The sequence below is a fragment of the Myotis brandtii genome, unplaced genomic scaffold, assembly GCF_000412655.1.
Source record: "Myotis brandtii unplaced genomic scaffold, ASM41265v1 scaffold45, whole genome shotgun sequence".
NCBI classification, from domain to species: Eukaryota; Metazoa; Chordata; class Mammalia; order Chiroptera; family Vespertilionidae; genus Myotis; species Myotis brandtii.
Window position 1 is genome coordinate 7,110,781 of NW_005367209.1, and position 22,827 is coordinate 7,133,607.

Consider the following 22,827-nt stretch of genomic DNA (forward strand, 5'->3'; position numbering starts at 1 on the left):
GAGGGGCCAGCTCTGCTCTCATTTATCCCGCGTTGGGCCCTGCGGCCGCCCCGCCCCGAGTTCCCGCCCTCGCGCGGCTAAGTGGCCTCTCCCTGCAGCCCGGTCGCTGTCCACAGCGCCATGGTCTTCTGTCTGGAGAACACGGAGCCGCGCCGTCCCCGGCGAAGCGCCATGGTCCACCTCCAGGCCTCGGAAGTCCAACAACTGCTACACAACAAGTTCGTGGTCATCTTGGGGGACTCAAGTGAGTGCTCCTCTAGGATCACACGTCCCAGCCCCGCACCTGCAGCCTGTTTTCTAAGTCTGGGGACTTTGTCTCCATCTCTCACCTCCTCTCTGACCCCTAGTCTATTCCAGGCCAGTAGGTTTTCTCATTTTATTTCCCTGTGCACCTTCACAGGTGTCCTGACAGATGTAGCCTGTCAGGCTTTTCACACCATCTTGCTTAGCGGTTTTTTTTTTCTCCCTGACAGCTCCCATAATTTCCCTTATGGGAGCAGGTGACTCGGCTGACTTCTGCTAGCTAGGTGATCTCAGGTCCCTGTATATATACTAAGTTGGGGGTGATGCACAACTAGAAGGATCGGTGGCAGTGCCAGGACTTTTGAACCTCACCCTTTCTCCTGCCTCAAAGTCAGCACCCCAAAGAAGTGGTGTTGGGCAACCCCAGCCCTAGGACTTGGGAGACACTGGGACGGGGTGAGGCTTGCCTTAGCCCCCGGATCTGTCTCCCTGCAGTCCAGCGAGCTGTGTACAAGGACCTGGTGCTCCTGCTCCAGAAAGACTCGCTGCTCACAGCCGCCCAGCTGAAAGCCAAGGTGAGGGAAACTCGGTAGCCATGCCAGTGGTGGGTGGGCACAGACCCTGGCCTGGCAGGGTTCTCCTCCCTGGCATGGGTCTGACCAGCTGGGTATGGGGGTGGGCAGGGGGAACTGAGCTTTGAACAGGACCAGCTGGTGGCTGGGGGTCAGCTGGGCGAGCTGCACAACGGGACACAGTACCGAGAGGTCCGCCAGTTCTGCTCGGGTTCTGGCCACCACCTTGTGCGCTTCTACTTCCTCACCCGAGTTTACTCCGAGTACCTGGAGGGCGTCCTGGAGGAGCTGACCTATGGGCCTACTCCGGACCTGGTGATCATCAACTCCTGCCTCTGGGATCTGTCCAGGTTGAGGCGAGGGGAGAGGGAAATAATTGGTTGGGGGGTGGAGGTATGGCTCAGAGGCCATCTGCCTCTGTGCTGTTGCCCACCCCCTGTGCTGCCCAACAGGTATGGCCGCTTCTCAATGGAGAGTTATCGAGAGAACCTGGAGCGGGTGTTCATGCGCATGGACCAGGTGTTGCCAGACTCCTGCCTGCTGGTGTGGAATATGGCAATGCCCCTGGGAGAGCGTGTCACTGGGGGCTTCCTTCTGCCTGAGGCAAGTGACCCAGCCCCAGGATGGAAGAAGGGGACAGTTGGTTAGTCGGTAGAGGACCGTCCATCCCCAGCCTGCTTCACTCTGTGGCTCTTAGATGCTGTACTTTCTCTCAGCTCCAGCCCCTGGCGGCCTCTCTGCGGAGGGATGTGGTTGAAGGGAACTTCTACAGTGCTACGCTGGCTGGGGACCACTGCTTCGACGTCCTGGACCTCCACTTTCATTTCCGGCATGCAGTACGGCACCGGCACCGGGACGGTGTCCATTGGGACCAGCATGCCCACCGACATCTCTCACACTTGCTTCTGACCCATGTGGCTGACGCCTGGGGTGTGGAGCTGCCCAAGCGTGACTACACCCCTGGTGAGCCCTATCATGAGTGGGGAGGGTCGTGATGCAGAGAGGGCCCTCATAGCACAGGGCGCACAAACAGAACAGAACAGAGGTACTCTAGGGGAATAGAGGCCCCTTAAGGATGGCTTCTTTCTCCCCCCCGGGGAGGGTAAGATCACAGGAGCAACAGGGCAGTCCAAGTTCTGGTTCTTTGGTCTTCTACAAGCATTGAGTGCATGAGACAGCCTGTCAAAAGATCCCTACCCTGCAGATGAACTAGAAAGAAATGGGAGTACTTTGAGCTAGGCACGGAAGTGAAGGGTAGAAAGAAAGACAGGGAGGAAGGCCAAGCCAGGCAGTGTGCAGAAGTCCCTTGGCTGGTGCTATCAGCCTCAGTTCTCACCTGCTCCAAAGGGGACATCATGGCTGAGTGTTTCTCCGTCTGCTTCTCCTCTGGATCACGTCCTCAAAGGAAAAGTTTCCTGTCTCCCTTGTTGATGGCTCACGAGCCCTTTTGCTTCCGTGTTTAGCACAATTGCTGTGTGCACAGTATCTACAGGTTAGTGTTTGATGAATGAGAGACATGAGGTGTGTTAGAAAGCTGTTTATCAAAGCACTGGAGGCGATGGTGGGCAGGCCAGGAATGTCATAGAGGCAGACTTCTGGGGCTTGGCAGCCAGGAGTTGGAGCATCAGGGAGGTAAATTAGGATTTTGACTATATAATGGTCCAATTTTCTTGTTTTTTTAGATGAAAGAACTGATCCCCAGCAAAGAAGGGATGCTCTAAAGGCTGTAAGGCTAGACTGTGGTGGCTCAGGTCTCCTGAGTCCAGTTTACAGCTACAGAAATAGGGGCATCAAAAGGCAGAGTTGGGTGGGAGACTGAGTTGGTGAATTTGGTCAGGACAGTTCTGTTTGAGATACTGTGGAAAGGTGGAGTAGACTTGGAGTCAGTGGTGTTCACAGAGAGATGGAAGCTGAAGGGCATGAGTGTGAACCTCAGAGGAGACAGAACAACAGCCACATTTTGGAGGTGGAAGGAAAGAGGCTAATGGAGGAAACAAAAGGAGATGAAGGTAGAGGCATTTTCAGGGAGGACGAGGCTATTGGCCATGTCATGTGACCCTCAGGAAGAAAGGAATTTGTTAAATTTGCCAGGAAGTGGCTACATTTAGTGGGGAAAGTGTTGCAGAATTGGAGCAGGGGTAAAAGAGGTAGTGAGCAGTTGCTGAGGGGATGGAAATTGGGCACAATACTCTGGACATTTGAAAGGAGCAGGCACTACTGGGGGAAGAGGGTGACAGGATCTTTATGTTTATAAGAGAGAAGATTTACTAACTTATTGCTCTGCGGTTAGTTGCTCGGAGAGGGAAAGACTAAAGACCCAAGAGCTGGGCAAACAAAGGTAGAAGGCTCTTTGGAGGGGAGCATGAGGTCAGAACAAAGGTGGATCTGCTGACTTTTGAGAAAGGCAAGGGAGAAGGAACACACCTTGGGCTTGGCCTGAAATGAGAGGGAATGAGGAAAACTGGGTAGATGGCAGAAAGTACTCCCGCCTGGAGGAGGGAGTAGAGGTTTAGGAGTGTGGAGGGCTAGAGTTCAGGGCAGCCTGGCCTCTCAGGTCTTCCTAAAACAACCATCCCATTCCTAGACCCATGGATTGAGGACTGGCCAGAGCCGGATCATCTGTTCCAGGGGAGCCAGGGGCAGCCCCCAGACTTTGGGGAGCAGCTGGCCTTGCCCCCACCTTCTCCCTTGCCCCCTCCCATGCCTTTTCTCTACCCCCTTCCTCAGCCCTCCCCACCTCCCTTGTTCCCACCCCTGCCCCAGGATGCCCCTTTCTTCCCATGCCAGCCCTTCCCACCCCATGAATTCTTCAATTATAATACAACGGAAGACTTCTCAATGCCACCCCATTTAGGTAGGTGCCTCTGCAGCCTCCCATCACAACTTTCCCAGCCTCTCCTTGCACCTTTCCCAGCCTAGCCTCCTGTGTTCAGGCAGGCTGAGAGCAGTTGGATAACCCTTGTACTCCAGCCTCCCCACCCCCTCCTCAGGATTGGGTTCAGTCATAGCTGAGTCTAGAACAGCGTATGTGACTCATTATTCAGCTCATTGATTGTCACAGTTTCCTGATGTGGAGGAAGTATTACCATTTTGTACATGGGGAAACTGAAGCCCAAAGAAACTCACCCTGGAGGATCAGAGTAGCCTAAAGGCAGAGCTGGGCTCCCCCTGGCCAGAAGCCCACTCTGATAAATGACTGGTTCTTTTGTAGGATGTGGCCCTGGAGTGAACTTTGTGCCTGGTCCACTGCCACCTCCAGTTTCTGGCCCTGTGCCCCACGGTCAGCACCGGGGCCCAGTGGTCCACCGGGGAATGCCACGCTGTGTTCCCAGCAGCCCCTACCATGTGCCGAGGATGGGGGGACCCTGCAGGCAGCGGCTCAGACATTCAGACAGACTGGTCCACACATACAAACTGGACAGGCGGCTTCCGGCACATTCGGGGACATGGCCTGGGTAGACTGGACCTTGGGCTGGGGCTGGATGTGCCAATGGCCCTGCACGGCCTGCCTGCCACCCAGGTGCTGGGCCATGGTGTTGCTGTGCCTGGCTTTGTTCTTGTCCATTTCTGTCACCAATAAAGGCCTGGAAGAACAGAGTGGCATCTTCCTGTGTCTCCCAAACCATGACCTTAAGAGTTGGGAGGCTGCCTCTGGGCTCTTTCCAGCTTTGGACCTTTCACCTCACATTGTTTAGAAATCACTGAGTGACTTTCCTGTTGCCTCACACCCTCATTCTCACCAGGACACATATACACTAAAAAAGATCTTGGCAGGTTACCTCTCGTCAGCAGTTCTCCGGGTTTGGAATAGCAAGGGCTGAGTTGAAATTGTCAACATTTTTACTTCATTTAATAAAGTTTGATTGATTAATTGATTTTAGTTAGAGGAACAGAGAAACATTGATTTATTGTCCACTTATTGTTGCATTCCTTGGTTGATTTTTTTTAAAAGATTTATTGATTTTTTTAGAGAGAGGGAGAGAGAGAAACATCGTTGTGGGAGCACAACATTGAATCAAACCAGCAACTAGCAACCTCTTGGTGCACAGGACAATGCCCACATTGGTTGATTCTTGTATGCGCCCTGACCAGGGATCAAACCCCCAACCTTGGTGTATTGGGGCGATGCTCTAACCAACTGAGCCATTTGGCCAGAGCAAAATTGTCAACATTTTATATGGAATTTATGGATCTGGCTAATTCTTACCTATACCAGTCTCATGTATTCATGTGTACATTCAACATTCATCTGTTCCTGGAAATAGAAAGACACATACCTTACCTTGCACAGTTCTTGGCATATAGTGGACACTCAAGTGATAGGAACTAATCAAGAAGCTCCCAAACCCAAGTGGGAGACTGATTAGAAATCCATTATTTAATAAATATAATGTGCACTAAGGGCAAAGTGAACACAGACCTTATTTGGTGGTGGAGGAATTCCAGGGTGGGGGTAAAGGATCTGTCAAACTCTGTAAGGAAGAGAGTACAGGGTCTCGGCTTTGATGAGCGACTTTAAGTTTGTGACTAAGCATCAGGGGTGACGTGGGCTAAATGGTGGCATGGGGTGGAGGATGGAGTGTGGCGTAGGAAAATAAGGAAACAGACCCACAAATAATCTTCAAGTAGAATTGGATGGAAGAGAGGAATGCAGAGATGTGCCAATGGCCTGCCTGCCACCCAGGCATTCTTTCCATACTTTATTGAAATTTTACCTTGGCAAAGGATATAACACCTAACAATGGAAATGGAAATAGACCACAAAAGTGTTGATCCTTGCTAGCAATCTAAGTGCAAGTGAAGCTGCTAAGTTAGCACACGCTGGTGTTGGGGAAACTGGTACATTAGTAGACAGAGCCCTTTAGAGAGCAACCTCAACAAAGCAGTTGAGAATCCAAGGAGACAGTGCCTGAAACAAGGTTGGTTTTCTTTGGTAGAGCCCCAAAGTGGACGGGAACATACATACATAAAAGCAAGCCTTTTGTTCAGGAGATAAGATTTAGATGATTATTTTTTGCCAAAAAATTAAATACTTCGTTAATAAAACCCAGCCTTTGAGCAGCCCTCTTCAGCTGCATCCAGTTTGTCATATCCCATGTTCGCTCCTTTCTGCCTTTCCTCAAAACCTATTCTCTGTCTGGACATTTTGCACCTCTGCTTCTGAAGCTTCTCGGTACCGCCGGAGAAAAACGACACCTGGACTGACTTACAGAAGAAAATCATGAGTTACTCAGCCTCATGGGACCCCTCTCTGTTGCTTGCCATCCTGTTCTCTAAGAATTCCGTCACCTTCCCTACTGAGCCTTTCCTAGGCTTTTCCACTCCTTTCAAACCCCATCCTAGTTCTGGAACTCTCACCTTGTAAGCACCTTGAGACGGCAGAGGGCTCCATGTTCCCATCATTTTACCTCTGCACGTCTAATTTCCACCCCCATCTTGCTGTGTGTCTCCCAACATTTTCTTCAGTGCCCCAACACAGATTTGAAGGTCATCATAACAGTGGATGGTGATAAGTTATCTTCAGTTGTCATATAAGCCTACAATACAAGACACTTGACCTCTGCATTATAGATTTTATTCAGTCATGACTGGAAACAAGAAACTTAAACAGCCACATACAAGTCATTACATGCATTTGAATTATTTCCCGGCCATTGTTTTGAGAGATGAAAACAATGAAAATCATATGTTCCTCCAGTGTGTGTGTGTGTGTGTGTGTGTATGTATTGATTTCAGAGAGAGGAAAGGAGCGGGAGAGAAACATCAATGATGAGAGAATCATCAATTAGCTGCCTCCTGCATGCCTGCTACTGGGGATTGAGCATGTGCCCTGAACGGGAATCGAACCATGACTTCCTGGTTCATGGGTCAATGCTCAATCACTAAGCCACACCAGCCAGACTAGATTCTTGGTTTTAATTTTTTCCCCAGCTACATTATTTTTTAAATTTCATCTACTTTAATTTTTTCCATCACCATTTATCCCTTCTATGCCCTCTTCCACCTCCCCTCCCTGCCCCTCCCACAATCACCACACTGTTGTCCATGAGTTCTTTCTTTTTTTTCTTATTTGCTCAATCCCTCCACCCCATAATACTCCCCCAACACACACACACACACACACACACACACACACACACACACACCAGAGATGTCTGCTTTTTACCTATGAGTCTGTCTCTATTTTGCTGTGGTTCAGTTTGTTCATTAGAAACCACATATGAATTAAATCATATGGTACTTGTCTTTCTCTGCCTGGCTTATTTCACTTAGCATAATACTCTCCAGGTCCATCCATGCTGTTGCAAAGAGTAAAATTTTCTTACTTTTTATAGCAGAGTAGTATGCCATTATGTAAATGTACCATAGCTTTTTTTATCCACTCATCTACCGATGATACTTGGGCTCCTTCCAAATCTTGGCTATTGTAAATAACCCTGCAATGAACATAGAGGCTCAGATATTCTTTCGAATTTGTGTTTTGGGTTTCTTTGGATAAATCCCCAGAAAAGGAATCAGTGGGTCATAAGGCAGTTCCATTTTTAATTTTTTTGAGATGACTCCATACTGTTTTCCACTAGATTCTTATTTTTTAAAGAATGCCTCCAGTGTCCTTTCCTTTGCCATACCAATATATTCCTGAAAGGAGTAGAGGATGCAAGAGCACTTCAGATGTGATGCCAGCCTTTATTTTCCCAGTGTGTGTGTTGAGGGAGGAGGGAGAAGTCTTTTAATAAAAGAAAATTAGTGGATTTTTTATTTCAAAACAGTTTAACCAAACAGTGTCCCAACAAAAACCGATGACCTGCCTTCTGTTATATAATCCAGTTTGTCGCATAGATTGTGTGTTGAGTTCATCTTAGTTCACATATGTTGGTGAAAGATAAAGATAAACTTTCTGATTGCAAAGAAATAAACCTATACTTTTTAAAAACCTGCTTCATTAAGGTGTCACTGACAGTAAACTGCACATATTTCAAATGTACGATTTGATATATTTTGACATGTGTACATCTGTGAAATCATCATCACAATCAATGAAATGTATCCTTCTGCCTCTTTAGAATCCCTTCCTGCCTCCCCTCCCATCTTACTACTCCTGTCCCCCAGCAACTATTGATACTGATCTGTTTTCTGTTACTATAGATCAATTTGCATTTCCTAGAATATTATATAAATGGAATCATTCAATGGGTACTCTTTTTCTTCTGGCTTCTTTCACTCAGTCTAATTAATGGGATTGGTGGAACAACATCCATGTCATTGTGTGTATCAGTAGTTCACTTTTTTCATAAGTTCGTAGTATTCCATTTTATGGCTAAACCAATGTTTATTTATCCTTTTACCTGTTGGTGGACATTTGTGTACTTTAGTTTTTGGCAATTACAAAAAAAGCTTCTATGAATATTTATGTACAAATCTTTGAATAGACATATATTTTCAATTTTCTTGGGTAAACATCTAGGAATGAAATGGCTGAATCATGTGGTAGATATATGTTTAATTTTTTAAGAAACTACTAAATTATTTTCCAAAGTGGTTTTCCAATTTTACATTCCCCCTAGCAGTGTATGAGGGTTGCAGCTCGTCCATATCCTCGCCTACACTTAATATTAGTTTTTTTAATATTAGTCATTCTAGTAAGTGGGTTGTATGTTGGGTATTTTTAAGATTTTCTTTTTAAATCGATTTTTAGAGAGAGAGGAAGGGAGAGGGGGAGAGAGAAAAACATCATGTGAGAGACACATTGATTGGTTGCCCAGAACCTTTCAGTGCGCAGGCTGGCGCTCTAACCACTCAGCACGCTGGGCACGGTGGAAACAACAGATCTTAAATCAAGTTCTTTTATTTTTAAAATGGGAAATATTTGAAAAGTAAGGAGGCAGTATAAAGGATGCACGATCCAAACTATAGATGGAAATGTTGTCTCAGAAGAAAATAACCTGTCCAAAGTTGGTTACTTCCAGACCTCGACAGACCTCACAAAAGACAGCTTTTTACCCCAGGAGGAACGGGCAGACAGACTAGGGGTGGGCCAGGAGTCTGAGACACAGTGAAGCCTGCGAGATGGGGCCCTTCCTTCTCCAGGATTCCCAGGAGCTCAGCCCTCTATGCTTCTGGGTTTCTGGTTGGGGGACCCAGGTTGAAGATTTGGGGTCAGAGGTGAGGAATCAACGAAGCCGCCACTGTGAGGACCGTGGACCGGAGATGACCCTTCCCGGAATCCACCCTCGCCTGGCCTGTGAAATGTCTCTCCTCTTTCAACCAACACTCCAGCCAACCCCGATTCTTCGCGGCCAAAGCTGGAGATATCCGCCAGAGGGCGCCCTTGCACCGTCGGTCGCCGGGTCCGCAAGCTGGGATTCCCTGGCTGTCGATTTTCCCGGACGGCTACAGAGCACCTTCCCTGGGTGGGTGCCCACAGCCCTCCAAACCCCTACGAGGTTTGCTATTTCCAGCCTCAGGTCCTTGTCCGCCCCGCTCCGCCCCCACGGTCAATGCGCCCGCCTCGACGCCCTCCAGCCCTCGCCCTGGTCTCTCTCCACGCACTCGAGCCTGGGGAATTGCGCACCTCGCACCTGCTCTAGGGGCTACCTCCCGTGCAGCGCAGGCTGCCTCCCCCACCCCCTCCCGCCATCACCCGGTCTCCCCCAAGTCCTCTGTGGCCACGGACTGCTGGGTGAGGAGAGCAGCTTCCCTCATCCCCCAGTGAGGACATGACCTCCCTTTCCCCTGCACACACGCGTCTGAGGGAGAGCGCCTCCTCCTTCCAGGGAGCCCTCTCCTTCCTCCAGGATGGCCACTGACAACTGTCTCAAGTGGTGCCCCAGCCTCATGCGCCCCCTTGACACCACCCTCTCGGGCCCTCCCGTGTCCTGGCCGATCCCTGTTCCTTGGGGCAGAGGGAAGCCCTGCCACAGGTCGCTCCTGCTCCTGCACATGCGGCTGTGGATTCCTGTTTTCTTACATGCAAGGCCTCTGGAGGCTGACGCCTCCTCCGCTGCGTTCTTCATTCCCGCCCAACCTGATTATTTTTCTGGCCGGACCCCCACCCCCGTCCCAATCCTGACAGAGCTGGCTGTGGCTGGCGGGGGAGGACAGGCCGAGATCCCACTCAGCCTCCCAGGCCACTCCGGCCACTGGAGCATCGCAGCTCTCCCTCTTGGCCCAAACCCAAAGGCTTAGGACGCCTTCGTTCCAGCATGTTCATTCTCCCTGAGCTCGCATGTTTAAGCCTTTTAACCCTACATGGGTGACTTGGTCTACATTTAAAGGTATTTCAGGGATTATGTTCATGCTATCATTTTCCTTTAGTCTGTCAGGTTCCTCACTTCATTCCCCTTTAACTGAACACTCAATTCCCCTCCACCTGCCCCCTAGAGCTAGCCACTCAACCGTTTCTTTTGTTTTCATGCGTTCTTGCCACCTCCCACCAAAGTGTGTTTTGCTGGCATGCATTTGAATTTTCATCCAAAGAATTGTATTATTTCTCATTCAGTTTGTCACTCAAAGCTAGGAGTTCAAGCTCAATCTCTATAGCTCCTGCCCCTTCTAACTGCTTCCTCTCAGCGGTGCTTACACTATGTTTCACTTTTCTTATCTCCTGCCACCACTAATAACAGTGCAATCATTACTCTCAAACACATCCTCCTATGCAGTGTTTCTCAATCTTGTTAAAATGCAGGCTCTGAAATAAAAATTTAAAAAATGCAGGCTTTGATTCCACAGGCCTAGAGTGGGGCCCAAAACTCTGCATTTTTCACCAGCTCCCAGGTGAGGCTGATACTGCTGGTCCTGGGGCCACACGTTGAGCAAGGCCCTTAGGGGCCTCTGTGAGAATTCATGTTGGGTTGCTGGGTCACAGGGCATGTGTTGATCTAATTTGGTAAGTACTACCCATCTGCTACCCAGTCTGGTTGTACCACCTTACTCCACATCAGCAGAGCAGGAGAGTGGGAGGTATATACAGGATGGGGCAAAAATAGGTTTACAGTTGTGAGTATGTGAATCACAGAGTTTATTCTTGTATTATTTATTAATTCTTGTATTTTCCCTAAAAACAACTGTACACCTACTTTTGCCCCTCCCTGTATTTATGTGGGGAAGGGAAGAAGGCCTTCTCCTTGCTTCTGCCCACATCTTGTCCCGCAATGTGTTTGGTCTGGGCCCGAACCAATGGGCTCAAGGCTCAGGAGTGATCTTGCTGACCAGCAATGCTGGGCTAAGGCTATGGTGGACCTGAGGATAGCATCCAGGAGACTCCCGTTAGGTTGCATTTTCTCTATTGCTTTATTTTTAGTGTCCTGTTCAGTAGACGAGGACTCCAACAACCTGGCCTTCCCATTGGCAAGTAGCTGTTTTGAACCTGATTTCTCATCTCTAAAATGGAACAGCAGTAGCATAGCTATGGTTTGCAGAGTGGGGAGTCAGTCTAGGAAGTTCACCCACATGCCAGCAGCCCCGCAGGAGCCCTAAGACAGGGGTTCTTACTTGCTTTTACCCATGAGGAGAATGAAGTTCAGGAAGGCTTAGCAATTTCCACAAGGCCATGGAGATAGAAAGTGACAATGGTGGGATTCAAACTCAGCCTCAGCTAATACACCAGAGCCCGTGCTAACCACGAGGCTATCCCACCTCCATGTCCTGCCTTGCCCTTGCTACCGGGCCATATTTCAGGGACAGTCACAAGGAAATGGGAAGGAAGGACTATGCCTGGGTTTTCAGGCATGGATGCTGAAGACTTCTAACCAGTGGCATGGAGGATTATGAAATTCTACAGCAAATGGATTTTAGCAAGAATGACCTGGGTTCTAGGGGCTGGTCCTCAGGGCTTGAGTATTTAGGTGGCAGGAGAGGAGGACTTTGGGTCGAGGGCTTTAAGAGCAGGGCTTGTAGGCTTAGAAGTACACTAGGTCAGGGATGGACAGGATTTGGGAGGGTCAGGAATTGGGTGGGGGTTAGAAGTGGGGTAGGGATCAGGTGGTTGGTTTCTTAGCTATGGGTAAGGCTGTCTATCATGTGCCTTACTTGGTAACAGTTGATCACTCACTGTTTTCTTTGGAGGGTTAGCAGATGTGCAAACAGCCAGCACCCTGGGCTTCGGGAATGCCACCTTTCACAACCCGCCTGGTGCTGTGAGCAGCTGGGTCCATTTTGGAAACCATGGGCTATGCTTTTCCCACTCACATAGCTGTGCAAGCATCTCCTGGCACTAAGCCCCAGGCCCAAGCATTTCACAATCAGGAGAGTTCGATATCTGCAGATTTTGAGATTTCATGACACATGACATTTTTACATCTTGTCCACACCCATCCATCCTCTGTTTACCACTATAATTCTACTCATGGCGGAACATTTCCCCGAAGGCCCAGGGAAGTGTCTTGCTCTTTCTATGGCCTTAGGGCTCAAAAGACCTTTTGAGTCTACAGAATGTTCTCAAGAGTTCAATATAGTATCTGATTGTTTCCTGGACTTTACAAAGCACTTCATACATAGGTATTGCTGTTGACGCACTTAGCACAAGCTTAAAAAAATTAATTGGCCAAGGCCCCATGTGTAGGTGGGTGAAATGGGACTTGTTTGTTTTTCCAGAACAGATCTCAGGAGACTTAAAGAGTGGGTACTCTCTGGGAACCTTACTACCCTATTCAGCCCATTTTCCAGACTTGGGGATGTGGACTGAGGCAGGAGCTAAGGTATCTAGGGAGCGGGGGAATGTCTGGGCAGACAGGTCTGGGGGGCGAGTTAGTTGAAGTCTCATGGGGCTTGTGGCCAGCCCTCTTCTAGCGAGGCTTCTGTCAGTGGGCCCTTCCTAGAGCTTGGGGAAGTGGAAAAAGAGGGTTGGTGGGAGGAATGGCAAGTCCAGGGGTACCCAGGTAGCAGTTCTCAATGAGTCTGAAGCTGAGGCAGCTGCAAGAAAAAAAGATGTTGCCAGTTTCTAAGGGCACCCCAGTGGTGTCACCACACCCACATGGGAGCTCTTGGTGGCTTGGCCAAGCTCTGCCCCTCGCTAAGCCTTCTGCCCTATCCCCTCTCCTCAAAGCCCCGGGCCCCCTACACCAAGTACCTGCAGCATCAGCTTGAGGGAGGTGCCCAGGGGTCAGGCCAGTCTACCTTGCCAGCTCCAGCAACATCACCCATGCCACAACCTGTGCTAGGGACTGGAGGTCTGGGCCTGTTGAAGCAGGAAGGCTCTAGTCTCACTGCCCTCCCTCTCCCTCGGGGCCTCAGGCCTTAGGCCAGGGCTAACAGACACAGGCAGCAGGATGGGTTGCCCTTCTATTGGTCCAAGTCCTGAGCGTAGCCTGGGTGAGACATGGAGGCGAGGAGGCCCACAAGGCTCAGCAGCGTGGAGAACAGCAGCAGGAAGGAGGCGGTGAAGAGCAGGGCCGGGAGGGCGCTGAGCATCAGCAGCAGGACGGCGGGCAGCAGATGGCGCCAGGCTGCGGCCACCACAGGCCACAGGGAGCTCAGCAGGTGGGAGCCGGTAGTGAAGAGCGCATGGCACAGCATCAGTGCCAGCAGCAGGTAGAGGATCCCCTCCAGGTTCCACAGCATGCGCTGCAGTGGCTGCCGCCAGCTCGAGGTGGTCCACCACTGGGTCCAGCTCTGGGGCACATGGCACAGGCACCAGCGCACCCAATCCTGCCGCGTGACCCAGGCCGACCAGGGCAGCGCCCGCTGCGGCCCCTCACCGGCCCCGTTGGCATCCGTCTCCACTGGAGGCTGTTGCATCACAGCTGGTGCACCTGGGGAGAGGCTAGGCCAGCTGCAGGAGCAGCCCTGGAGGTGCCTGGGGTGCAGGGGTCAGGAGGGCACCAGTGTGGGTGGGGTGGGGCTTTGAGCTGGGGTCTGGGTCTTACCTCTGGGCAGTGGTCCCTAAGTCATGTTGCTGCCTGCAGCGCCCAGGATGGCCTGGCAGCCAGAGTTGAGCCCCTCTTTCACTCTCCCTCCCCCACCCCCTCCCTAGAGGACCCCCATTGTGACCCGGATTGGGGTGGGGTCCAGCCAAGAAAGGAGCCACTCCAGGGTGTGAGCCTCAACTAGGCCTCTCTCTGTGGACCCTCTAGGCTAGCAGGGAAGTCTGGGAGCCCACAGATGTACTTCCTCATGCTTTCTTGTGGAAAGCCCTCTTGGATCCCCGTCCCTTCCCTACTGGCTAATAATGCGTCCCACTCTGCTCTCTCACAAGTCTTTCTTTGGGCCTTCATTCTTTAGAACCACAGAGGCGGCCAGAATGGCCAGCCGCAACCTGGAGGTTCTGAGATGGCTGTCACATCCTGCCCTGGGCTCCCTGTCCCTTACCTCATCTCACCTTCTATCATTGCTGGAGGTCTGCTGGTGTTCAGGCTGGGGACAAAGGTGTACCCTCCCACCTGCCCAGCCCAGAATGGAGGAAAGGAAGCCTGGGGAGGCAGCATGGCCAGTGTATTTCTGGAGGGCAGTCAGGCCCAAGGATAGAGGCAGAAAGCCAGGCCAAGCAGGGCCAAGGGCATGCCTCGGGCTCCCAAGAGCAGCTCCAGGCCCAGGAGCAGTAGGAGCAGAGCCTCCTGGAGGCTGAGTCGTCCTGTGATTGCCACTGTCTGCAGGAGTAGAGCCTCCTGCTGTCTTGGGCCCTCGCCGGCCCCTTGACTTTGGCCCCCTGTGAGAAGTGTGTGCTGTGGCCGGGTGGGAGCTGTGGGCCTGTGGAGAGAGAGGGTAGCAGCTGGGATTCGGGGGGCTGACCACTTGCTTGCTTGCCTGCACCTGCCCACCTGCCAGGCTGCTGCCCATTTACCTGTGGAGCAGGTCGAAGGCCAGGAAGCTGACCAGTAGCAGCAGCAGCAGCAGGGCTGGGCCAGCCGTGGAAAAGACTGCCCGAACTGTCAACCCCAGTGCTCCCAGCCCTAGGACACTGTCCAGGAGCTGGGCGGGGCTAGGGCCCCAGAAGAACACACATGGACCCATTGAACTGCCCAATCCCTCCCCAGCACCCAGGCCCCTGGGAGAGACAGGGGTAGGATAAGCAAGGACTTCAGGCCCGGGTAACAGAGCTGGGTCATGGAGGGAGGGGGAGGTTATAGGAAGGGGCTGTCCTGGAGGTAGTAACGGAAGTGTGTGGGAGGGGATGGCAGATAGACAAGCAAGGATGAGCTCAGGGAGTGGGGAATTGGGCTCCTTGGGAATCTCCCCCTCCCCACCCACCCGCTCACCCACCCACCAATGCTCCTCACCTCCTGCCACTTCGGTCTGCCATTCTGGGACTGGGCAGCTGGGGCATTGTGACCTCTTGCCAGGTGGGGCTCTGTGGTAGGGAGGGGCTGCTGCTGGTTCTGGCCTCACAAGCAGCTCCTGGCTCAGGCGGGGCTCAGCCAGAGGTCAGTTCTTTCTGAGAACTATGACTCGCCCTCGTGCTTCTGCTAACTCTCGGCCCTAGGGCCCTCCCAGGGGGATCTGAGCTGCCAAGAAGGCATTCTAACCCCATCACTACAAGGGTGGCTGACCAAAGGGAAGGGGCTGCTTTCTTTCTCCTGCAGGTGCTCGGAGCTGTGTCCAGGGACAAGTCATTCAATCTTCCCGTCCACTGCTCTCTGCCCTGAGAGTAGGGTGATGCCTGTGGGCCCTTGTGGGGGATTTTTCAGGACTGTAGCCCTGGAAGGCAGAGACTCTGTCAGGAAGGAACCAGAGTCTTTCCAAGGCTGAGCTCCCATGTGACCTGCGACATGGGAGTGGGGCAAGAGGCAGCTGTTAAGCATGTAAGTACTATGGTGTGTAGGTGTTCGGGATATTGGGATTCCAGAAATGGCATAGAGGGCTACAACATAGTAACCCCCAAACTGGACGTTAGAGTCACTCCCTGAGAATGCAATTAAGGAAAATGGACACGTAATAAAGGGATTGGTCACTTAGGAAAGAAACCTACTTCCATTGATGATGTGTAATTGCGTGATGGTTCCAACACATCCTAGTTTAGTGACCTGAGAGGCAAGAATGGAAATAGGTTGTAATTGAGAGAACTTAATTTTGTTCACATAGTATACTTTGAAGGAAAACTGAAGGGAGTAGGGTAAGGGGAACAGTGGCCATACAGCCCCTAGGAGAGGAGGAGACAGAGAATCAGGCTGCATATTTGCCTCCAGAGGGCCCTGTCCAAAGACTCAAGGGTGGTGGCCTTGACATCTTTGATGGCGATGAGCTCAACAATCCATGGAGCCAATGCCACCAGCCCTCGGGACCATTTGGTGATTGCCTTCGGTCTGGCACTTCCCAGGGAAATAAAGCAATGTCCACAAAATTTCAAGGGAAAATGATTTTCAACCTAGAAACATGTATCTATTCACACGATTTCAAGTGTGAAGGCAGAATAAAGACATTTAAAGCCATACAAGGTCTCGGCAATTTGATTTTGCATATACTTTTTTTAGAAAGTTACTAGAGTGTGTACTACAGAAAAACAGGAATTAAACTAAGAAAGAGGACAGTATGGAATTTTAAGAAATGAGGCTAAGCCCTGGCTGGTGCTGCTGAGTGATTAGAGCATTGGCCTGCATACCAAGGGTCTCGAGTTCCATTCCCAGTCAAGGGCATGTACCTGGGTTGCAAGTTCATCCCTGGACAGAACAGGGCATGTGCGGGAGGCAACCAATCTATGTGTCTCTCCCACATCAATGTTTCTTTCTCTCTCTCTCTCTCTCTCTCTCTCTCTCTCTTTTACCCCCTCTCTCCTTTCCACTCTCTCTCTCTCTAAAAAAAAAAAAGCAATGGAAAAAATATCCTTAGGTGAGGATTAACAAAAAAATAAAAATAAATAAATGAGTCTAAACACAGAAGAGGAATGATGAGCAAGGCCTGGTATGTCAGCTGTGCTCCCAGGTAAAGAAAGAAAGCACCCTGGCCAATGTGGTTCAATTGGTTGGGCTTCATCCCATGTGTTGACCACTTGATTCCGGTCAAAGGAACATGCCCGAGTTGTGGGCTCAATTTTCAGGATAGCTGATAGATGTTGTGCTCTCACATCAATGTTTCTCTCTCTTTCTCTCTCTCTCTTCCTCTCCCTTCCTCTCTCTCTAAAAATCAATAAACTATTTAAAAAGGAAGAAAGAAAGAACCCAGCCTGGAATCAAAAGGTAGATGTTCAAAGAGGGATGTTTCTGGAAGAAAATGAAATTTTTTGGTTTTAGACATATTCAAAATAAATGTTCAGTTCTGTTGGAAACATTGGGATTGAATTTACAATTGGTGCCTAGAAAACCAAGCAAATGATAAAACAAAGTAATTAATAACTCCAGGGAACACAAAAGGTTGAACAATAACATTTACATGGTCATAACATAAGCTCCGCATGCATATTGACTCCAGTGATTTGGTTCTTTTGGGAAAATGGAAGAAGGGGAAGTGTATGTTTATGTATTTGGATGTGTATGGGGGGGGGGAGGGTGGGAGGAGGAGGAAAGTAATTCCATAGCAAGAAACCCACAGATAACATCTAACCATAGAAAAATCAAGAAACAGCAATAGAAGCATAGTGGTCAATACAAGGGAAAATAACAGAATTTAAAGTGGTTGACTTGGGAATGGAGAAGCATAAAAACGTCTTCTATTACAAGCCTAAATGTGAGTTGCCTCTAAAACTATTATAAATCATTTTGATAAAAATAATTTTGCTAAAAAAAGAAAAATTAATATAGGTCACATTGTGGAGGTCGGGAGTACAACCTCCCACGATGAATGAAACTGATTTCCTAATGTTATGTGGATGTATTCTCGTGGCTTGAGTTAACATTTTCAGTGGCAACATCAAACTCTGGAAGCTGTGAATCTCATGCATTTTAAGGGCAGGTGCCCTAAACCTCCACCTAGTGCTTCTCAGCCTTTAATATGCACATGACTCTCCTGGGGCTGAGTCCTGTTAAAATGCAAGTTCTGATCCGTAGGTCTGGGGAGGGATTCTGCATTTCTAAGAGGCTCCCAGGAGACGCTGATGCTGTTGGTCCTTGGCCACACTTTGAGGAGCAAGGCTCTCCTAGATATTGATGTACGAAAGAGAGAGAGAGAGAGCTGGGGAGGTGGTGGTGAGGGAAGGATGGGCATGTGGGAAAGTGCCTCTTGTGCATCTAGGTGCCACGGGAGTCCCCATTAATGCTCATGTGCACCATGGGGTGGGGGGGGATACCTAGTGGGCAGTGAGTTCTCCTCAGCACCAGGACAGGAGATTAGGAGACACAAGTAGGCAGTAGATTTCGCTACTTTTCTATTTGTGCAGCCAAATACGTAGCCTCCTTTCTTTTCTTAATATTGTTTTATTCCATCCATGTGTGTGGGAGCAAGGAGACTGTGTTAAGCTGTTTTCTCCATCTTTAATTCATCTGGTTAATGTCAGGGTTCCTAGAACCACATACTATCTCACTTTATCATCACGGCGCTGGGAAGAAAATATTATCATTCCAATTTTACAGATGAGAAAACTGAGGCTCAAAGAGGCGAAATTACTATTCAAGGATACCCGAACAAGTAAACGGCAGAAACCGGATGTGAAATTAAACCAGTGTGGCTCCAAGTCATTTATCCTCTCCACGTCCAGCCACCCGTCCAGCCACCCGACCACACTAGCGGCAGGCAATGCTGGCAGGCAATTCCCAGCCCATCCCTTGAACCAGGATCCCTTTAGGCAGGTGTCCCCACCCAGTCTGGCTCGTTGTGCTTGTAAAGTAGCCTTGCCCTTGTGAGGCTACGAAAGATTCTCTACCTGGCTCCTGGGGCTAGCGATCTGGCTGTGCAAGTACTTGTGATGGGAGGAAGGGCACTTAATCGGAATAGAACCACAGTTGTTTAAAGATTATTCACCTACTAACCAAAGCCAAGAGGGTTTCTGACAGACCCTGGGGAACTGGAGGATGTGTTGCAAGAAGAAAAAACAGGGCTGCAAAAATAAGGTGGCCTTGAAGAAGCCCAGATGGGTCCATTATTCAGAAAATAAAATACATTTTGAGAGCAAACCGAGGACAGGACATGCTTTAACTTGGCTGCTGTGCCGGGACCCTGGCCCCCTCCGGGAGTTTGCCTCAGGAATGCTGACCATTCTCTGGTCCCAGGAACGGGCTGAGCTGTAGCCACCTTGTTATCGGACTTCCAGCTCCTGAGGGCAGACACACAGACTGCAGACCCTAAAGCTCCCTTGACCCTGCTGCCCTCCCAGCTACACAGAGCTCTTTTCCCTCACCCCTATATAATCAGCCAGCTGGCAGAAGAAAGGAGGAAGCGCTTTTTTAATTTCTAGGGCATGAAGCCCGCTGCTCATTCCGTATTGCTGGCAATTTGAAATCAACACTCCTAAATGGTTCAGCCTTGTCCCTGCTTATTGGCTCAGTAGTGACAGGCAGTAACGGCCTTGATTTGGGGGGTCCAGTTTCACTTGGGTGCAAACCTGCCATTGTAGCCTAGGAGCTGCTACCTCCAGAACCTGCTTCCAGGCTTGGTGGCTTTGCAGCCCCAGAGACCCAGTGGCAAGGGCCAAAGGCAGTAAGTAGCCTGGCTGGGAACACAGTGGAGTGTAAGGGGATGAAGTTATAAAGGAGCATGAGAAGGTGTTGAGGCTTAGAGGGATGTAAAGGGGCCCTAAAGGTCGCAATAGACAAGGCAGAGAGACAAGGGGCACAAAGGGGTAAGAAGAGGTACACGGGACACAAAAGGTATGAATATCCTGCAAATCCCAGCAGCTAAGGGAATGGTGGAAAGTGGCCAACATGCCCTATCCTGCCAGTCCCTTTGTGGGGGCAGGTGTCCTGGTTCATGGCCTGACATCTCCTGTCCCACAAAACCTGGTACTGTTGGGAAGGGTCAACTTCCCTTCTGCTCTTCTTATTACTTTTATTGATTTTTAGAGAATAAGGAAGAGGGATAGAGAGATAGAAACATCGATGAGAGAGGAAGTCATTGATTGGCTGCCTCTTGCACGCCCTCCACCGGGCATGTATCCGGACAGGAATCAAACCAGCGACCTCTTGGTTCCTGAGTCCACGCTCAACCACTGAGTCACACCAGCCAGACCCTCCAGCTCTTCTTGTTTCTCTCTAACCTTGAATATATTATACAGATACTTTTTGATCACTGACTAGGGACCAGGCACTTTTCTAGGCCCTGAGGTGCAGTGAACATTTGGGTGCAAAAGACTTTCTTGACCCTAGCCAGTTTGGCTCAGTGGATAGAGTGTCTGCCCGCAGACTTAAGGGTCCCAGGTTCAATTCTAGTCAAGGGCATGTACCGTGGTTGCAGGCTCAATCCTGGCCCTGGTCAGGGCGTGTGTGGGAGGCAACAAATCGATGTGTCTCTCTCACATTGATGTTTCTCTCTCTGTCTCTCCCTCTCCCTTCCACTCTCTCTAAAAATCAATAGAAAAAATATCCTTGAGTGAGGATTAAAAAAAAAAAAAGGCTTTCTTGGAGGGTTGCTTACCTCCTGCTACAGGGAGGAGAGACCTAACAGTGAACATATAACAAATTAAACAAGATAATCTCAGTCGTGTGGAGCTCCTTGAAGACAATGTAATAAAAAAGGGTGAGAGCATAGAGTGTGTGTGTAGAGGAGGGAGCTTATTCCATCGGAATGGTGAGGGAAGGCCCTAGGAGGCAGGTGACACTGAAAGGCCATCTGGCTGATGAGGATGCAAATCTGAATAAGGAGGTGAGATAATTTGAAGGCCCCATGGCTGGATGGGCTGGTGCATTGGAGAAATAGCTAGAAAGCCTGTGTGTTTGGTGGGATATGAGCCAGGGGGTGAGCGTGGGGAGATGAGGTGGGAAAGGTGTGGGTGCAGAACCTTGTCATGAAGGGCCTTGCAGGTGAGCCCAGTAGGGACGTAAGCCAGGAGGAACTTGACAGGATTGGGCTGCTGTATGGGGACCAACTTGGAGGGGGTGGGTGCCAGAGACAGGAAAGTGGACAGACTGGGCTTTCTTCAGACCTGCTTCTCTATAGGAGCCTGTCCCAGCCTTCCATCCCCCTCCCCCACTCCCACCAAGCCTTGGCCTGTAGTACCATCCTTCTGCCTTTGACCCCGTCCTTCTGCCTCTGACCTGGTTGCACTTCAAGGAGCCTTGGCTTGGAGCACCTACCTTGAGTTTTTCTAAGTGCCCCTCTAGTGTCTGGGGCCTTGGCAGTGCCGTCCAGGCAGAGCACTCCACGGTGGGTCCTGTCCAGGTTACTCCCTTTCGGGCTGTGGCTGGTAGTTAGACAGACATGAGCAGAGCAAGGCTGAGGGGCCAGGTACAGAAGGTTACCGGGGCGGGACGCCCTGATTGCCTAGCAAAGGATAATTGTAGTGTGGGACCTTGTGACTTTTTCTCCTTAGAGATGACATCTAGGTCTCAGTTGTATTTCAGCTTCAGGCCCAGAAAAGCAGCAAAACCAGACAAGCAAGGCCACACCACCGCTGGCCTCAGAACCAGCTGCACTGAATAAAGAATGACCCCCTGCCCAGACAACCAATCAATCAGTGGAGACCCGGACCCTGAAAGGACACACGTGGAAAGCAGCTGAATATTCTATTGAGATCTTCCCCTGGGACCTCCCCTCAAATCTCCACCCTTAAACCCTTAGGACTGAGGACCCATTGCGCTCTCCCTCCCAGGAACATGCCAGTGCCTAACCCCTCCCCTTTCTCCTCCCCACCATCCAGGCCACGCCCCTTTACCTTCCTCACTTCTTAGCTCCAAGGGCCCTTCCTCTACCTCTATAACTTATTTCCTAAGCCCATCTCTTCTATGAATTACTTCTCCTACCTCTGTGATTTTCCAAATAAATGTTCTCTTACAGTTTGAGTCTTGGCTCTGAATTCTTTCCTAGCCAGAACTCAAGTTCTGTACCGAGTCTGCTGAACCCAGGTCCGGTTTGACCCCACCGGTCTGACACCTGGTGATGCTCTGGCCGTCCCCAACAGGGCGCCTACCCAGCGCGGGTGGGTGGACCAGATGCCTGGGGAGCTCCAGGACTCCCGTATATGAAGTGGACTGGGCTGGTGGTGTCCTCAGTTCCAGGAATGCGGGACGGTATTTCATTCCAGAGATCCTGCAGATAGAGCCACCAGAACGGTGCTGAGACGCTGCCTTTGGGCGATTCGAACTGCTTATCTAGATAGTGGCCCTGCCAAAAATATTTGCTCGGGGCCCTTCGTCCTTCGTTAGATTCCTGGCCACCTCTGGGCATCCCTTCCCCGTGGGGATAGCAGTCTCTCTCTGCGGGCTCCTTGCAAGGGCAAAGCGTCGGCCAGAGGCGCACAGCGGACGCATTTCCTTCCTTCTGGGAAGGCGGCCCTGGCGTGGGAGAGTCAATAGGGTCTTCGAGGGGGATGAGCAGGGTCCTGCGCTCTGGAATCCAAGGATGCGGGTATTCCCGCGGCCGGAGACCCGAGGCTGCGAGGTGCGGGCCGGGGGAGGAGAATTGAGGCAAGGGCTTCGGGGAAGGCGAGAGGGCAGGACGCCCAGCAAACCTGGACCCATCCATCCCGGGCCCCAGCCCGGTGGGTATCCGCTCGGGCTTCTCTGCTAGGATTACATAACACCAGAACGTGGCAGCCGGGCGAGCAGAGGAGGAGGCGAAGGGAGGGAAAGGCGAGAGGGGAGGCGGGGCCGGGGTGGGGGTTCGGTGGTGCCGGGAGGCGCCGCCTCTGGCTGGGCCCCTCGGGCTGTCAGTCAGAAGGATTCCTAGAGGGCCAGCCCTCCTCCCATCCCCTCACTCTTCCATGGCAGGCGGCCTCTGGCTCTAGACGGATTTCCCTCTTGGGTTGTAGTTTCCTCCTCCGAAGTTCCGAGCTTGGCTGTCTTGGCTAAGGCAGTGGCCGCTGTGCGCCTCGGTTGACCAGTTTGGAAAACGAGGTTGGATTGAGAGGCCGCGCGCACAGCATCTGGAACGGTGCGCGGCACCTAGTAGGTGCCCCGTGCGGGGCAGGAGCCTCGCAGTGAAACCGAGGTTGCCGAGGGGCTTTGCAGACGGTGTCGGGCAGCGCTCGAGGGAGGCGGGAGCGGGAGGGGCATGGTCG

General features: G+C 50.9%; 3 protein-coding genes across 4 annotated transcripts; 1 reads left to right on the forward strand and 2 right to left on the reverse strand.

Annotated features, from left to right (window-relative positions):
* Positions 1-9: 9 nt before the first annotated feature.
* Positions 10-4,415, forward strand: PCED1A (PC-esterase domain containing 1A). Of its 2 annotated transcripts, XM_005874718.2 has the most exons (7): positions 10-244; positions 739-818; positions 927-1,165; positions 1,268-1,418; positions 1,532-1,778; positions 3,400-3,669; positions 4,027-4,415. In XM_005874718.2, the coding sequence occupies exons 1-7, from the start codon at positions 121-123 to the stop codon at positions 4,272-4,274; spliced, it is 1,359 nt and encodes a 452-aa protein (XP_005874780.1). In that variant the 5' UTR covers positions 10-120; the 3' UTR covers positions 4,275-4,415. The 2 variants fall into 2 exon arrangements, with proteins under 2 accessions (XP_005874780.1, XP_014402002.1); XM_014546516.1 differs by lacking the exon at positions 3,400-3,669 and having other exon boundaries at positions 4,027-4,410.
* Positions 4,416-13,083: 8,668 nt separating this feature from the next.
* Positions 13,084-13,558, reverse strand: TMEM239 (transmembrane protein 239). The gene has a single exon (XM_005874720.2). The coding sequence runs from the start codon at positions 13,548-13,550 to the stop codon at positions 13,095-13,097; it is 456 nt and encodes a 151-aa protein (XP_005874782.1). The 5' UTR covers positions 13,551-13,558; the 3' UTR covers positions 13,084-13,094.
* A 702-nt stretch (positions 13,559-14,260) lies between these two features.
* LOC102247282 (chromosome unknown open reading frame, human C20orf141) lies at positions 14,261-16,366 on the reverse strand. The gene is made up of 3 exons (XM_014546531.1): positions 16,348-16,366; positions 14,593-14,848; positions 14,261-14,498 (listed from the first exon to the last, which is right to left on the reverse strand). The coding sequence occupies exons 1-3, from the start codon at positions 16,364-16,366 to the stop codon at positions 14,261-14,263; spliced, it is 513 nt and encodes a 170-aa protein (XP_014402017.1).
* Positions 16,367-22,827: the final 6,461 nt, after the last annotated feature.

Bases quoted from the DNA above. Each gene is read 5' to 3' on its own strand.
- TMEM239 (XM_005874720.2), bottom strand. From the start codon at position 13,550: ATGCAACAGCCTCCAGTGGAGACGGATGCCAACGGGGCCGGTGAGGGG.
- PCED1A (XM_005874718.2), top strand. From the start codon at position 121: ATGGTCTTCTGTCTGGAGAACACGGAGCCGCGCCGTCCCCGGCGAAGC. The intron at 245-738 runs GTGAGTGCTCCT...GTCTCCCTGCAG, and splicing joins GGTCATCTTGGGGGACTCAA to TCCAGCGAGCTGTGTACAAG. The intron at 3,670-4,026 runs GTAGGTGCCTCT...GTTCTTTTGTAG, and splicing joins CTCAATGCCACCCCATTTAG to GATGTGGCCCTGGAGTGAAC.
- LOC102247282 (XM_014546531.1), bottom strand. The intron at 14,499-14,592 runs GTAAATGGGCAG...CTCTCTCCACAG, and splicing joins GCCTTCGACCTGCTCCACAG to GCCCACAGCTCCCACCCGGC.